The 15,313-nt window shown below is 44.3% G+C and overlaps 2 protein-coding genes across 2 annotated transcripts in view; one reads left to right on the plus strand and one right to left on the minus strand.

The window, feature by feature from the left end:
* The first annotated feature begins 5,355 nt into the window (after positions 1–5,355).
* LOC119267711 (reticulon-like protein B21) lies at positions 5,356–11,609 on the plus strand. The gene is made up of 13 exons (XM_037549142.1): positions 5,356–6,278; positions 6,371–6,403; positions 6,503–6,622; positions 6,719–6,784; positions 6,892–6,960; positions 7,054–7,128; positions 7,249–7,351; positions 7,450–7,524; positions 7,616–7,781; positions 7,861–7,930; positions 8,173–8,238; positions 10,878–11,000; positions 11,093–11,609. Exons 1-13 carry the CDS (start codon positions 5,681–5,683, stop codon positions 11,353–11,355), a joined length of 1,827 nt encoding a protein of 608 aa, XP_037405039.1. The 5' UTR covers positions 5,356–5,680; the 3' UTR covers positions 11,356–11,609.
* A 2,148-nt stretch (positions 11,610–13,757) lies between these two features.
* The window catches only part of LOC119267712 (E3 ubiquitin-protein ligase SINAT5-like), a 2,843-nt gene continuing 1,287 nt past the window's right edge, over positions 13,758–15,313 (minus strand). The window contains exons 2-3 of the mRNA XM_037549143.1: positions 14,593–14,979; positions 13,758–14,422 (exon numbers count right to left, since the gene is read on the minus strand). Of these exons, the coding sequence (XP_037405040.1) occupies positions 14,063–14,422; positions 14,593–14,979 (747 nt within the window). The 3' untranslated portion in view covers positions 13,758–14,062. The remainder of the gene's footprint in view (positions 14,423–14,592; positions 14,980–15,313) is intronic.

Here is a 15,313-nt window from a genome sequence, read left to right on the forward strand (position 1 = left end):
GCAAAACAGGACTCCACGGGATAATGTTCATCTCCACCGTCGACCCACTCCAGCCTCCACGGGCTACTGTTCATCCACCGTCGACCTCCTCTAGCCTCCACCTGCGACTGTTCATCCACGGGCTCCTGTTCATCCAGCCTCCACCGCGCGCTACTCCACCGGCTACTATTCAACTAGCCCTCTCCACGGGCTCCTATTCAACCACCCCTCCACGGGCTACTGTTCATCCATCCCTCCACCGTCTACTGTTCATCTAGCCCTCCACGGGGTGGTCCTGTTCATCTAGCCCTCCACGAGGTCCTGTTCATCCAGCCCCAACCGGCTCGATCGATCGGGGTCCTGTTCATTTAGAGGCAACACCACGGGGTCCTGTTCATCCACCCCCACCGGGAACTGTTCATCCAACCCCCCCAGCAACGCTCACTATTCATCCAGAGGCAGCATCGATCAGCTTCAGTTAGCAGCAGTAGCGAGGGAATCACTCGGGTTTAGTAACGTAGCTAGTGCAATCGCTCGGGTTCAATTAGAGCCCAACGCCTCGTACACACGCGTGTACGTGTACGAGAGACACGCATCGCTCGGCCCCCGACCACCCACCGTAACTGGGAAGTCCCTGAAATTTTCTTCGCCCTCGCTTCTACCACGGTTTTTTCCGTCATGGACGGCCTAAAGAATGTCATGCAGCTATGTCTCCGGCCCGCCCAGGACGAAAAGTCCATTTTCTGTCATGATTTTTTGTCATAGAAGTAGGAGCCCACCACATCTATGATGATACCGGGTTTTGTCACAATTATCGTCATAGAAGTGTCATAAGTATGACAGAAAAAAATTCATTCGGCCCAAAATGCCACGGATGTGTCTTTTTTTTGTAGTGACGATTCCATCAACCGCGTTCTTGTAACGCTTCCGCTTAGCGATCTTCAAGGGTATGAAGATGCACTCCCTCTCTCTCGATGCTAGCATCTCCTAGATTGATCTTGGTGACACGTAGGATATTTTTTGAATTATTACTATGTTCCCCAACAAATATTTCTTATTTAGAGCCTGAGTATGGGCATCGAGGACCCCTTTAACTTCCTGTCTGACATTCTCTTTGTGCTCCTTTGCTGAAATAAACTGAAAACCTGTTGGTATTGATCATTTTCCCTAAAGCTTGGCAATAGGAGTCTAGTAGGTTTGACACTTTCATCACCCCTGAACCATTTGCCTTGAAGAACAACATGCTATCGTTAACAAATAACAAGTGGTTAACTCGTGGCGCCGAAGGAGCCACTAGAATCTCACTCAAATGCAATGACCTATCTCTTTTGAGGAGGCCGGAAAGGCCCTCTGGTGCTAACAGGAAAATGTAGGGTGATATTAGGTCTCCCTGTCGAATACCTCTCAAAGGTTTGAATTCATCAAGTTCTTTTACCATTGCAGAGAACTAAGTATGAGACATGCTCATGAAAATTGAAACTCACCTCTCAGAAATACTCCCTCCGTTCGAAAATACTTGCCGGAGAAATGGATAAAAATGAACGTATTAAGAACTAAAATATGTCTAGATACATCCATTCCTCCGACAAGTATTTTCAGACGGAGGGAGTATGTATTAATGAATCAACGGGTTACAATTATTTGGCATTTGTTCACAATATCTCTCTAGGCATTGTGAGCATCTCCTTCTCCCCTGATGGTTGCAACTTTAGACTCCTTCCCTTGCATAAGAGTTTTACCTCCCCAATGATGGAGGCGACAAGACCAGAATGAACACGTCTGCTTGCTGGCAGTCCAACTCCACGATGAGTGGAGATGAACATCTCTCCATAGCCAGCGTTATCCCTTCCATCTGCCAATTCAGCTTCCCGGTGCGACGAACATGACATGAGGTACCTGCAGACGACGAATACGACATGAGCTTTCTGTGGGTGGCGAGCAGCAGCAGGCCGGCGCTGCCAGATGCAGGAGTAGTGGGGGCGGGATGCACGAGGATGAACGGGAGATCTGAGGAAGTGCCGCTGTCAGTGGCGGGCGGATGATGACAATATCCCAGGTTCACCTCTTTTATCATCTTCTCATGATAAATCTTAGCCATCAAATAAAGCTTCTACAAAGAAGACTTATTTGGATCCCATGACAAGGAGTCGTGCCAAACAAATAGAACAAGAGGTGAATGTGTTCCTAGTGATCATAATTCAAATATCCATGAGAACTTTATACTGCCTAAATCTTGTGTGTGGATTTTACTCAGGTACAATGTTGAGGACAACCAACAACTTCCAGCTCATGAAGAAACAAGTTTAGCTCATGAAGAAATAAGTTGTGCAACTCATACAACAAGTATAAAGAAAACAAGTTTCACCTCTGATGCAAAGCAAGTTTTGGTGGACAACTACTTACACCTTAAGGAAGAATAAGCCATCTCAACCATCTACTATTGCATGCATAGTTATAGAATTCATCTCATAAATTGCATCATGCCACACGAATATATGAGTAACCAACATGTGTGGGAGTACAAAATGGACAACATATGAAGTCTACTTTCATGAAAATCAAATGGTGCATCATTTGGAGTCTTGAGTCAAAGGATATGAGAGTTCCAGTGCAAGCTATTCAAAGCATTGATTGTTGTGCGAGGCTCCGTGTGTTTACTCCCTTATCAAGCTGGTTAGAACGAATTTGAGCCCCTCTTTTGGACTGGTTTCACAACTAAACTAGGAGTTCCTAGTATAAATACTCCTTTCCCCATTTCAGCAACAACTTTTTCGCAATTTAATTTCAGCATAGGTTAGCTAAGCGCAACTGGAATCTTGTTTGAGAATTCATTTCCTCCTTAGCTCTTGTAATCTTGCCTTGTGAGAGGGTAAACTCACTTTGTGATTTTACAATAGTAGCAGTTGAGGCGGCGACCAGTTTGTGCTTCCAACTTCGTGCATGGTTGCCTGGATCGGAAACTAAGAGTGTGGTTGGGCGATACTTGTTGCTGATTGTTGCATATGCAACAGTTGGTTTCGGTCTTGTCGGGTTGCACTAGTCATCTTTACCCGACAACGTTGTTGGCTGGGATCGAGGGTTTCCTTCGTACCCTTTAGGTGGTATCTGCAGATGTATGAGTGCTAGCAGCAGCAAGTTGCCTCTTAACTAGGGCATGAGCTGGAGAGAATCGTAGCTGGAAGAGAGAAGGAAACAAAACAGGAGAGAGAGAGAAGAAAAGAGAACCGGGATAAAAGTTAGTCTAAGCAGATCTTCTTCTCATCATAACAGTACTTCTCATTGTTGTTGAAAAATAGTTCTTGGATGATGGACTTTTGCTGGTAAGTACATAAACCCTTCCGGAACATCTTTGGTTCGTTGTTGTAGTTCATCTGAAACCGTTGAAAGAGCAACTCGTTCTTGTACTTGATAATGTTCCCTTCACAAAAAAACACTTGAGTTTGATGGTGCAGATAACAAAAGAATTAAATAGGATACTAGATCTTGTCGATGATGAAAGAAGACCTTTAGTATCTCATGAGCTTCGCCTTCGCCTTTTCCGGACTTCACTAGCATCTAAAAGCATCTATTGTGTTGGTTTTTGTTGTGGCCTGTGAATTAGCATGTGCAAGGAGTCAGCTTATTTTCCAACTACTAGAACAGTCAAGCCCTTGCAATAGGATACTATTAAGAAAAGGGGACACTGACATTAATGAGTATTTGTCACGGCATAGTGCTAAACAAGCACTAAATTTAAAGCATACAGACAGCTAAAGTTGAACAACTAAATTCAGATATTACATGATGTACTACGGTTGACAAGTTCGTAAATACTTCCGATTAGTTGAAGATGTGCTCTTTTAGGAGGAAAAACTCACGTTCTGCTTGGCTCCATAACAAATAATCACAAACAATATTTCATTAGGGGTAACGGAGAACTCCTGCGTCGAAGCGTGGTGGCTGCACTAGTCCTTTGTCGGGGAAATATTCTCTCCATTTCATCATGTAAAAAGAAGTGAAAGATGATGAACATGAAGAAAGGATAAATCTGCAAAAGAAGTTGCATATTTTATCAAAGGGTTGACCAGTTGAAAACAAGTACTGTAGAAATTCATAAAACTAAATAAGTACCCCTCATTTCTCTGATATAATTCAGTGTTATCGTGGAACACAAATCTGCAAAAATATAACATAAAAGATATAATCAATAATGGAATATGCAAATTAATCATGTTTATAAAATTAAAAATCTAGTTACTATATCAATGTGAATGAATCATATTTAATCAAACAAAAAATATTGAATCAACAATCATATATATATATATATATATATATATATATATATATATATATATATATATATATATATATATATATATATCCATCATATCTATAATCAATCGTATGTATCCATCATATCACATTAACCAATCATATTCAACCACATCACCACATCAATCATATTCAATGATATTCAACCACATCAAACATCAATGAACAATTAAAAAAATATGAACATGAACTAGGGTTCAATCTTGAAACTATATAGAAACACTAAACTAGTAAACACCAAATGAAATAGGGTTCATCTCCAACCACATACATCATATTGCTCCTAACTAGACAAACATAAGAACAACAAAAATCAAAATATACTAGATGAAATATGGTTCATCTTGTGCCAAATAATGCACCGAACCGAAAGCTTTTTAACTAAAATGAATTGGAGGGATTGATAGAGCTTACTTCTCTCATTTCGGAGCCATCTCAATCTGCAAAAACGATGGAGAAACGAAGGAGATCAGAGGAGGAGAGTGGAGGGGATGAGAGAGGGAACTCCTTTGTGTTGTTGCGGTCGCGTAGGGGAGACGATGGGGCTGGTTCATGGGTGGGCCCCATGACCCGGCCCCCGCGGGTTTATAAATGCGCAACACCTATCGCCAGGGTCTCGGGCGGTAGAGTTGTACAGGTTATCGTCAGGGTCCATGGCGGTAGGGTGGACGGCAGAAGACGGTTGCCGTTTACTACAACTGACGTGGATGAGTGGGCTACAACCGTGGCTTTGGGCGGTAGCCTCACAACCCTACCGATAGTCTATTTAACGATAGCAAAAAGGTCAAATCTTGAAATACTTTTAAACTGGGGTCGTATCAAAACTTTGCTAAAAAGATCAAAACACCAAATTCGGCCGCGGTGAGCTGAGTTTTTTTTTTCAAGGCAAGCAGCAAGCTTTTTTTTTTTAGGAATAGGCAAGCGGCAAGCTGAGGTAGGTAATGATTTCGCACCACTAGGCCGTGTCACCCACCAAAGGCTCACCTCCCTCCGGCCCCCCTTCACCACCACGTTGGGCCTTTAAGCAGGAGCCCACCACGTCAGACCAAATCTCATCTTTTCCAACTGCTCGATCCCTTCACCGCACCGCACGCATCACTTCCCCTGCTTCCTCCGACCAGATCGAGCTGCTGCTGTCCGCCCACGCCCACGGCCAGCCCACGCACCACCGTCAGAGTGAGCACCCCTGCGCCCTCACGACCCCTCTCTCTGACACACTGGAGATTCATACAGTGAGAGAGAGAGAGAGAGTGCAGAGCAAGGCAGTGCGAGCAACCAGGCGGGGCAGAGCAGAGCAGAGGAGGGGGAGGGGGAATTGTTAGTGGCGACAGCACCAGCAGAGCACAGACACCAAGCCAGAACTGATCAGAGCTGCTAATCTAGAAGAATGCAACAGCCAGGGGGCGCCACGCCCAGCACGAGAAGGCGCCTCACGGTGCCGAGGCGGTCTCCCGCGGCGGCGTCGGTGTGGGAGACGCGGATGGAGATGGACGAGGTGAAGGGCGGCGTCAAGGTCTTCAGCGAAGGCGCCGACGATGCCGACGAGGAGGGCATGCGGGTGTACAGCCGCCTGCGACGGAACCAGAGCGCCGGCGGCGGCGGCGCCGGCGCGGGCGCGGGCACGGCCGCGGCCGCCAAGAAGAGGAGGAACTGGAAGGCGTCGGAGCCGGTCACCGCGATCGGGGAGCTGCGCAAGTCGCGGTCCGACGCGGCGGCGACGGGGGCGGCGGCCAAGCGGGCGGTGGCGAGGGTCACCACGCCGGAGAAGAAGCTGGCAGCCGAGGTGAAGGAGGTGGTGGTGGTGGAGGTGGAAAAGGCGCCATTGCCGCAACCCAAGAACATCGAAGAGGAGGCAGAGGAGGAGGAGGACCAGGAGGAGTGGGAAGAAGAGCTGGAAGCAGAGGAGGAGGAGAAGGAGGTGCTAGATCAAGATCAGACGGCCATTGACGAGGACGAGACTGATCAGGCGGCAGCTCCGAATCAAGGCAAGAAATAAATTCGTTGATTGTTTCCGTCTGATTCCTTTCTTGATGAACCAATTTTGCAAATGCGATCTTCATTTGGCGTCATATTGCAGAGGACGAACAAGATCTTGCGCCACCGACAAAAAGTGAGAGCAAATTCGGATTTTGCTTTTCTTTTTTCTTTTCGTTCTCGATTTGGCAATTCTTCCTGTGTTGTGATGGTGGGATTATCTGTGCAAGTGCAGGAGCGATCAGGCCTGTGGCAGCACCGACTGAAGATGAGAGAGCAGCCAATCTAGAGCCGCTGAAACTCGCTGCGGCTGTCAATCTCCGGGCGATGAACCCAGAGCCCATGACCCCTCCATGTGAATTTCTCCTCCCTGGATGCAGAACGGTGCGAATTCATCTGAATATTTAGTCCATTTTTCCTGACTTCCTTTCTCGGTCGTCCCAAAATGCAGTGAAGAAGAAACCGACCCCGGTGGTAATTCACAGGACGGACCCAGAGCCAGCAAGAACTTCTCCAGGTAACTTTGCTGCGATTTTTCCAACAGAAATTCGGAATGCAATTTGCATTTCCTGAGTTAATGTTAATCGGTTACTTCAAATAAGAGAAATTGTTGGTGTTGTTCAGAGAAGAAGGCTTCGCCGGTAATCCGCCGACATTTCCCCAAGCAAGAGCCTGTGGACGATACTCCCCCTGGTGAGTGCCATTTGCCTGTTCGGCCGTTCCTTCTCAGTTCTTGGTCGTCTTCTTATTTGGTGGTTTATCGTTGCATTTTTGTTGGTTCTAAAGAGGAGGAAGAGTATGAGGAGATCCAGGGCAGGCCGTCAGCTCTTAGCACAAGCAATCGAAGAATGCAGAACATTGGTTAGTGCTGTACTACGCTCTTTTTTTACCAGCTTGCCGCTTTTACTCTCTTTTTTCAGGTTTAAAAAATATAGATTTGATGGGTTTTCCTTTGTTTATTTTTGGCGTTGTCTTTTTCAGTGGATTTGGTAATGTGGAGAGATGTGTCAAAGTCTGCATTTGTGTTTGGATTTGGGACCTTTTCGCTCATCTCCTGCTCCTATGCCAAAGACCTAAACTTCAAGTAAGTTACTGCATTCTTACTCTTATCAAGCGGCAAAGAAATTAATAAATTAGCTGTAAATTATCTGAACATTCCTTTAAAATCTCTCGATCGCACAGCACAATAACAGCAGCTTCGTATCTAGGCCTGGTCTACCTTGGTCTAAGATTCCTTTCCAAGTCCTTACTCAACAGGTAATAAAAAAAATCCCAGATTAGTTTACCTGCATAATCTTTCCTTGTCTGCTGTACTAATTAATCCACCTTTGTGTTGAAATGGGTGCAGAGGTGAGAGTGTGGAGTGTGATGATGAGACGAATAATGAGAGGTCCCACTACCTGGTAGGTGAGGAGGATGCCGTCTGGCTGCTGAGGCTTGTGCTGCCCTACGTCAACGAGGTGCTCCTGAACCTCAGGTCCCTCTTCTCCGGCGAGCCAGCGACCACCATGAAGGTAAAAAAGAACGTACTACCAGCTAGCACAGGCATAGTACATCTAGATTTGTACTGACAGAGCGACACATGTGCTGCAGCTGGCGCTGCTGCTGTTTGCAATGGCCCGGTGTGGCAACTTTGTCACCCTCTGGACCCTGGCCAAACTGGGTACGCGTCCTTCTCTCTCTGCCCAGTCTTCTCTTCCCTGTGGAGCATCTTCTGTGCCTCATTTCACCATGTAGCTAAGCTAAGTGAATATGGGCATTTTCTTAGAAAAATGCAGGTTACATTCTCTGGCGCACATCCTAGCTTTAGTCGTCGTATATGTATGTTAGGACGGACCACATGCATCAACTAGTGCTCTTGTTACTGACTTTTTGTGCCTGTGATAATGTTGGTGGTTTTCGCAGTGTTCTTTGGCATCTTCACCATTCCCAAGGTGTGCTCCTCCTACTCCACGCAGCTCGCCAGATATGGTAATAATTTCTTCGCAGCGAAAGCTCTCCTTTTATACAGTACTATGTTAATAATATCTTCGCATTTTTCGACCAAAATGCCACGCACAAAGCAACTTGCCTACCTCGCTCAAGTGTTCCTCGCCGAATTTCTTGATTTGGTGTTATTGTATGCCTTACATTTTTCCATGGGGATGGCTGCTCTGGTTTTTAATATGATTGTGGTTGTTGGATCCAAGTTTTGTTCACTGCGACACTATTTTTACTGGTCCCCATGGTACAGTGGCAGCATGTGCGTAGGTAAAGGACTAGGTAAAAATTAATGCGCAATGTAAATTGTGAGCAGGACAGAAGAATTTTATCACGACAGTAGTGCTAGTACTACACTGAAATGTAAATTTTATCATCCGTGTGTGTATGTCCTACCAGTAGTACTCCACTATAGCATCAGTAGTGTACTAGATTAATTATTCCGCCATATGGGTACTTGTGCTTGCATATGTATTTAGGTAAAAAAAATATAACAACCACAACTACCGGTAAAAGTATATACATTAGCTAATAAATTAAGAGGGCAGCTAGACCCAGGTTCACGGATGATGTAGACAGTATTACTGATTCGGTAACTTTAAGCTTTGGAGAAAAAGTTGGAAAAAGTAAATTATATAGGCCCAGAGGTAACTTTTGCGTGGGAGAGGGAGCATGCATGGTTATTTTCTCAACCTTTTGCACGTGGGAGGTGTCGTTGATGCGGTTGCTCAAGCTACAAAGATGTGAAATTGCACGATAGATGCTGTACGCCTGTACTCCAGGTAGCCCACACTTTGTCTACTTTTCTTCTTTCCTGGATAATTGCCCGTTGCAAACAGAGGCATCAATATTCCAGTAGGCTGACCTGTGGTCTACCTGTCATATTAATGTGATTGGGTAAAAATAGATTTTATCATTTGGTAAGAGATGGGTCAGTTGAGGCGGTTTTTAGAGAAAACTGGTGGAAAACAAAGATAGGTAAAGAAAACAGGGAGACTGGGAGAGTGAGGGGAAACGTAAATAGGAGATGCTTTATTTTGAATTTATAAATAAAGTTTGACGAAGGAAGACAACAGGACCTTACATCTTTTTTAAATTTATATAAATAGGAGGTGCTTTATTTTTTAAGTTGGAGAGAGCATGGAAAAGTGAAAAGAATCTCACCAACTGCTGACGTTGGTCTCATCAGTAGTCTTGTGTCTCATCATTGGTGTCGTTACGTGTTAATTTAGTGATGACTGAAAAACTTTGCCACATGTTACCGTTAATTAAAATAGTATTGATTTAGTTGTGTCAGCTTTTGCAACTGACAACGCAATTTGAATTTCTAGTGGTTTGGATATATGCACCCTTTGTTTAGTTGGTGCAGAGAGCGGGGTAATAGAACTTCAATCTTTTGAAAAAGCTTTGCCTTATCTTCTAAACAAACTCCTACATTGAACATAAACTCTCTAATTGGCCACAAACTGAACCATTACTCAAATGACACGGGTCTTCAGGTGAGGAGTGACTTATACTTGTCAACCATCTGCCAAGCTAGACTCACAAAATGTTGGCCTCTCAAGTCTCAACTATGTTTTTTTTGGGTAATGCATACATATTATCAGTACCAAAAGTTTCCTCCTAACTTTGTCCTGTTTTTGCATGTGTAGTGTTGGCACTCAGATCCCATCCAAACAAACGTCACCTCTCTAGATCTAATCCCCACTTTCCGTTGTGGCCCCTAGGGCCCCTGTTTGTTCACCAACTCTGACCAACAATAACAGTAATGAATCTATAGTAGTGCTAGCTGATCCTCTAAAATATTAGGTGTGTTATGAATGATGTTCTGTTGTTTTACCATAACCCACTGCTTCGGCTCCCAGAGGCACTGCCTGGAAGTGGAGCCATCGCGGAGCACCGCAGATCTTCAGGCCAGCAGTTTACAGTTGTGTGACCTACTGTTTCATATGATGAAGTTGATTGTGATGATGAATGCTGCATCATAGATAGTTTAATGATTCTATCAGAGTCATCAAGTCCATTAGTGACTTCACTGATTTGTTAAGGTGGTAGATAGCTTGTCGCTGTCCAAACATATATATGTGCGCATAGTTTTTTTGCTTACAATTCATATCCAGTTTTTTCTTTTTTGTACTCATCTTGTATTATCTTACCGAAAATTAGATTTTGGACAGATAACCATTCAGGCATATACAACAAAGAAGATTGCTATAATGGCTAGATCTAGTAGTTGATGCCGTTGACTACCAACCATTGCATTAAGCCTAAGTTTTTCGTTTGCTTTCCAAATGAGAAAAGTTTAGACGAAGATGAAGAAAAATATATCATGAAGTTCCATCGTTTCCCTAAGTGACACCGACTACATTAGTTCTATTGACCCAACTATACTTGTGTGTGTTAGTTTAAAAAAAAAAGAAAAAAAAAACTATGCTTGTGTGCTTCATCCTGGTGGCCAATTATAAGCCACCAGGAACCATAAACCCATGGTGCCTAGTCCATTCTCATAAAAGAAATAAAGAAAGAGGGAAACATCAGATGAAATTAAGGACATGTTCTAGAAATTAATTTGCTCATTCGTTGCTGCGTAATTTTACTTACTAAATCGCTTTGCTGTCCATGCATGCCAGGCAAGTTTTGGCTGGAGAGGTTCAGGGATGCATGGGAGTCTTGCTCCCACAAGAAGGCGGTTGTCGCAGCCGTCTTCACCCTCGTCTGGAACGTCTCCTCCACGGTGGCCCGTGTCTGGGCTGGTAATCTCTTCTACCTTCTACCCGTGTGCATCTGCATCGCATGGCATCTTTGACAAGAACGTTAACCATGTATGTTTGACATGTTTGTGCAGTGTTCATGCTGGTGGTGGCCATGAAGTGCTACCAGCAGCGCATGATGGAGTTCGGCTGGAGCAGCTCGGTGGAGGAGCCCGCTGAGAACGATGAGCAGCAACAGCAGCAGGAGGAGTCTCCCGCTAAACCTGCCCAGACAGAGAAGGCACACGATCAAGGGTCACATGGCTTCGTGGCGGCGCGGCACCGGCGAATGCCGGTCTCCGGCGACTTCGCCAGGGAGAGGCTGAGGGCGAGAGGCGGCATCCAGCCAAGGTGTTAGTTTGTGTACACCGGACCTTGTTGTGTGGGTGTTCTCGTAATGTTGATGAATTCGGTAGTGGCAAAAGCAATAATAAGATCGACCATGAAATAGCAATCACATCTATGGATCGTGATATAGTATGATGAAACAGTAGGTTTTTAGGGAACCACCAAACATTCTAGTCATTTGTTTCATGCGTGCGCTACAGGCAAGGGAGTCCGATGTCAGCCTAGATTCTTTCTCGTTTTGAAAATTCAAAATGTTCTGTAGTATCTCGAATTGTCGGTGCGATTAAAAATGCCTTCTCACCATTAAATTAAATTCATCGCAATGAGATTTTCCAATGACCTTTTTTGTTAAAAATTATCAAAAGGTTTAATGGAACATACTAATGGTAGGCCCCTCAAATTGTTGAGGAAACGTTAGAGGGTGCTTGGATACGTTTTAGTCTCATGACTAAAAGTAGTGGGACTAAAACTTGCTAGCCTCACCCATGCTTGGATCCAATACTAAAGAGACTAAAATGAAGTTATTGAGCATTTATTATCCTCCAAACCATCCAATCCAGAACTCGCATGTGCTAAAGGAGAGGAATTAAATGAGGAGAGAGAGGGCTAATACATATTTTAGTAGGTTTCATGTGACTAAAAAGTTTTAGCCTCAAGACTAGTTCTAGCCTCTCTTTAGTCAGGGGTGCTTGGAACTTTAGCCTCTAAAAGAGACTATTTTTAGTCAGACTAAAAATAGTCCCTTGAATCCAAGCAGGCCCTTAGACTTCTGATGCATTCCTCCTAGCCTGGATTTTCACTACATTTTTTTGGATCAATGCCTACTTCTTGAACTTGAAATATCTGATCCCTTCTTCAATAAGTGGAATGTTTCGCTTGAGCATCTACTTTGGCGCAAAAAGGCTAGGACGCGGGCTCTTGCAGAGGAAAGCCCAACTAATGTCAGATGCAAAGCCCCGCACCTTATTAAGATCATATTGACATACTCCCCTAAAAAAATCTATAGAGTTTTCCGAAAGTGTGAGCTGAAATTCTAGGGTACTCGCACTTTTAAGGTATGGTTTACTACATTCGTTGATATTACTCCTTCCAGCTGGCTATTATCTCGCAGAATGCTACTCCCTCCGTCCGAAAAAACTTGTCCCAACCTTGTGTCTTAAATGGATGTATCAACACTAACTTGGTGCTAGGTGCATCCATTTGAGGGACAAACTTTTTCGGACGGAGAGAGTATTAACGTTGGGGAAAGCACAGCTCTCAACTCACGCGAAGGATGATAGGTAAAATCATTAGTACTTAACAGAGCGGTATCTAACCAAAAAGGGACACTTATTACAACTTTGTATTAGTACAAAGTTAGGACATTTATTTTGGAATGGAGGGAGTACATTGGAGGACATGGTTTAGAAAATTGAATCGGCGAGGCTGCCGGTTTAGGTTTTTATTGATCGGACCACCGGTTCATTTTCAACAAAAACCAAAATATTTAAGGCAATCATATCAAATGAATACATGTAATATTGGATGCAAACCATTAATAAATCACAAAATGTTGTTGGCCTAGTTGGTTGGCTGCCTTGCCTCAAGGTTAACTGTTAAATTCCTTGTTTATGTATTCATTTTTGAATACTTCTCTGGTTTTCAACTAAAAGACCAGTACACGTTAAAATACCAGGCAAGGTTAACTGTTAAATTTCTTGTTTATAGATTCTACTTTGAATACTTTTCTGGTTTTTTACTAAAAGACCAGTACACGTTAAAAAACTGGGCAAGGCGCCGGTTCCTCGGTCCAGTCCGGTCTTTAAAAGTATGATCTCCGTTCTCATTTTTATTTGAAGTCTCAACACATTTGGAGTGTTACTGTAGAGTACTAGACTTTCTTCAAGAGCCTCTTAAGTTGTAGCCAAAAAGATATCTCCGTCAGCTCCTAACCCTCGCTCTCAAGCTCCCATGAGGTTCTGGTCTGCCAGTCAAAGGCAAATCTGCCGTTTGAGACACGTTGCCCGTCTCGATGAGGACATTAACGTCTCGATGAGGACATTAACGCATCACTCAAGTCACTAATCTATCAGATAAGATTATCCTGGAGCAAAAGTCCATAAATCTTAAATGAATTATAAGGTGCAAAATGCCGGGGTCAAGATGTCATGAGTACTTAGGCCGTGTTCGGACTCCCTCCGCTCCGCGGCTCCGCGCCGGAGCGGAGTGGCTTGCTAGGTATAATCTGCAGAGCTGCTAAAAGGACGCTCCGCGGAGAGCGGCTGAACAGGCGCTTAACATCAGTCCCAGTCTCTCCGAGTGCAAAGACTAATCCACACTGCTGGTATCATCATACTAGGCCGCAGTCCAAATTATAAATCCTCTGAAGGCCTGAAGCTGAAATTTGCTGGCGCTATCAAATAACAACTCCAGTTACCCTCTAAAGCTGTAAGACTGATGATGTAAGTTCAGTAAGAATACAGTTTCCTTGAGACATGACTGAAGGCATCAGAGAGCTTGATGAGCCAACCTGTAATAAGCCATGGGATGCCATATATACAGGGTTTACTTTACAAGGTCATCCTAGCCTCCTAATTTTGCTCAACAAAGACAAAACCATGAAACGTCGCCTCAGACCATACGATAACAGTAGGGCATGGCGACGGGATAGGCGATATCATGTCACATATGATATCGAATCCTTTTTTTTTCTTTTGAAGATTGTTCGCTGCTTGTGCTTAGCTACAGAGAACTGGTACGCAGGCACCATCCGGGGTCTGCGTCTCCTTCCAGATCCGGCCGGTGATCCTTAGCTTCAGCTCCTTCCGGTCGCCGCCCGAGAAGAACAATGCCATGTTCCTCTGGATTAGGAGACCATCGTGGCTGTCACGCACCTTCCGGTGGCTGTCCCGGACGCTCCTGGGGGTGCCCTCCCATACCATCTTCCTGCCATTGGCGCCGACCTCAAGGCTGTAACTGTAGTTCCGCGCCTCATTCTCGTCCCCCATGAAACGCAGGAAGGCCATGTACACTGGTGCCATCCCAAGCTGGAAGGCCTCAAAGTGCAGGCAGAAGTACTGCCCGAAACAGTGAAACACCTGCTCAAAACATACCAAACAAATGCATCAAAAAGAGTAGATTTGAAATGTATATACAAGGTTACATTACTCGTCGTATTAAGAACTACTCTGTATGAGGGCTGATCTTATATCCAGGTGTATTGCACTAAAGCTGGACAAGAGAAAACATTCTTGCTATAAATACTTACCGTTAGCATCCAGGTGGCATTTTCGACTTCTCTTGGGTTGGATTTGACGTATCTATGGTTGAATGTGCAACCGCTGTGCATATCAACTTTGTGGTCATCCCTCAAATGGTTAACAAGGTAAGGAATATCACCAGTCACAGAACACTCAGAACCAGCGTAGGGGCAACTGTATGGTCTAAAGCTGCACATCGCTTCATGCTTTATCTTGCTGTAGTATGGGAAGATCTCTGGGCAACCCAAGGAATAGTGCTTACAGGGAAGCTCAAGCGATTCGGCTACTTTCTCCAGTGCCAAACACCTGATATCACCGAGCTCTTGTCGGCAAGTAGGGCAACGATTGTGTACCCTAGCTTTGCATGTGGAACACAGAGTATGTCCATTTTGGCACTGTAAATGCAGTCGCAGAGATTAGAGTCATGCCAAAAACCAGCACTACATAGGACATGTGATTCTTCAGTTCCACACAATTACATCCCTCCAACACACAGCTATATCTGATATTACCAATAATCTTCCCCATGTTTATTTTGATAACCACATATGTGATCCCAAATTGCTTACATGTATTCACTGTTGTACAGTACTTGCTTAAGGATCAAGATATCAATACTAGCATGAAAATCTTCCCTTTGCATGGCTACATACTACAATACATATGTTGATGGTTGAAACCAGAGTTAGATTTGCTACCAACTCACACGGTGATGACTGAAAGTATAGT

Source organism: Triticum dicoccoides, chromosome 3A (genome assembly GCF_002162155.2).
Source record: "Triticum dicoccoides isolate Atlit2015 ecotype Zavitan chromosome 3A, WEW_v2.0, whole genome shotgun sequence".
Classification (NCBI taxonomy): Eukaryota; Viridiplantae; Streptophyta; class Magnoliopsida; order Poales; family Poaceae; genus Triticum; species Triticum dicoccoides.

What these genes read in the sequence shown, in the direction of transcription:
- LOC119267711 (XM_037549142.1), top strand. Translation starts at nt 5,681, where the DNA reads ATGCAACAGCCAGGGGGCGCCACGCCCAGCACGAGAAGGCGCCTCACG. An exon ending in GCCAGCAAGAACTTCTCCAG is followed by an intron (nt 6,785 to 6,891) that starts GTAACTTTGCTG and finishes GGTGTTGTTCAG; the next exon opens with AGAAGAAGGCTTCGCCGGTA. An exon ending in TCCAAGTCCTTACTCAACAG is followed by an intron (nt 7,525 to 7,615) that starts GTAATAAAAAAA and finishes AAATGGGTGCAG; the next exon opens with AGGTGAGAGTGTGGAGTGTG.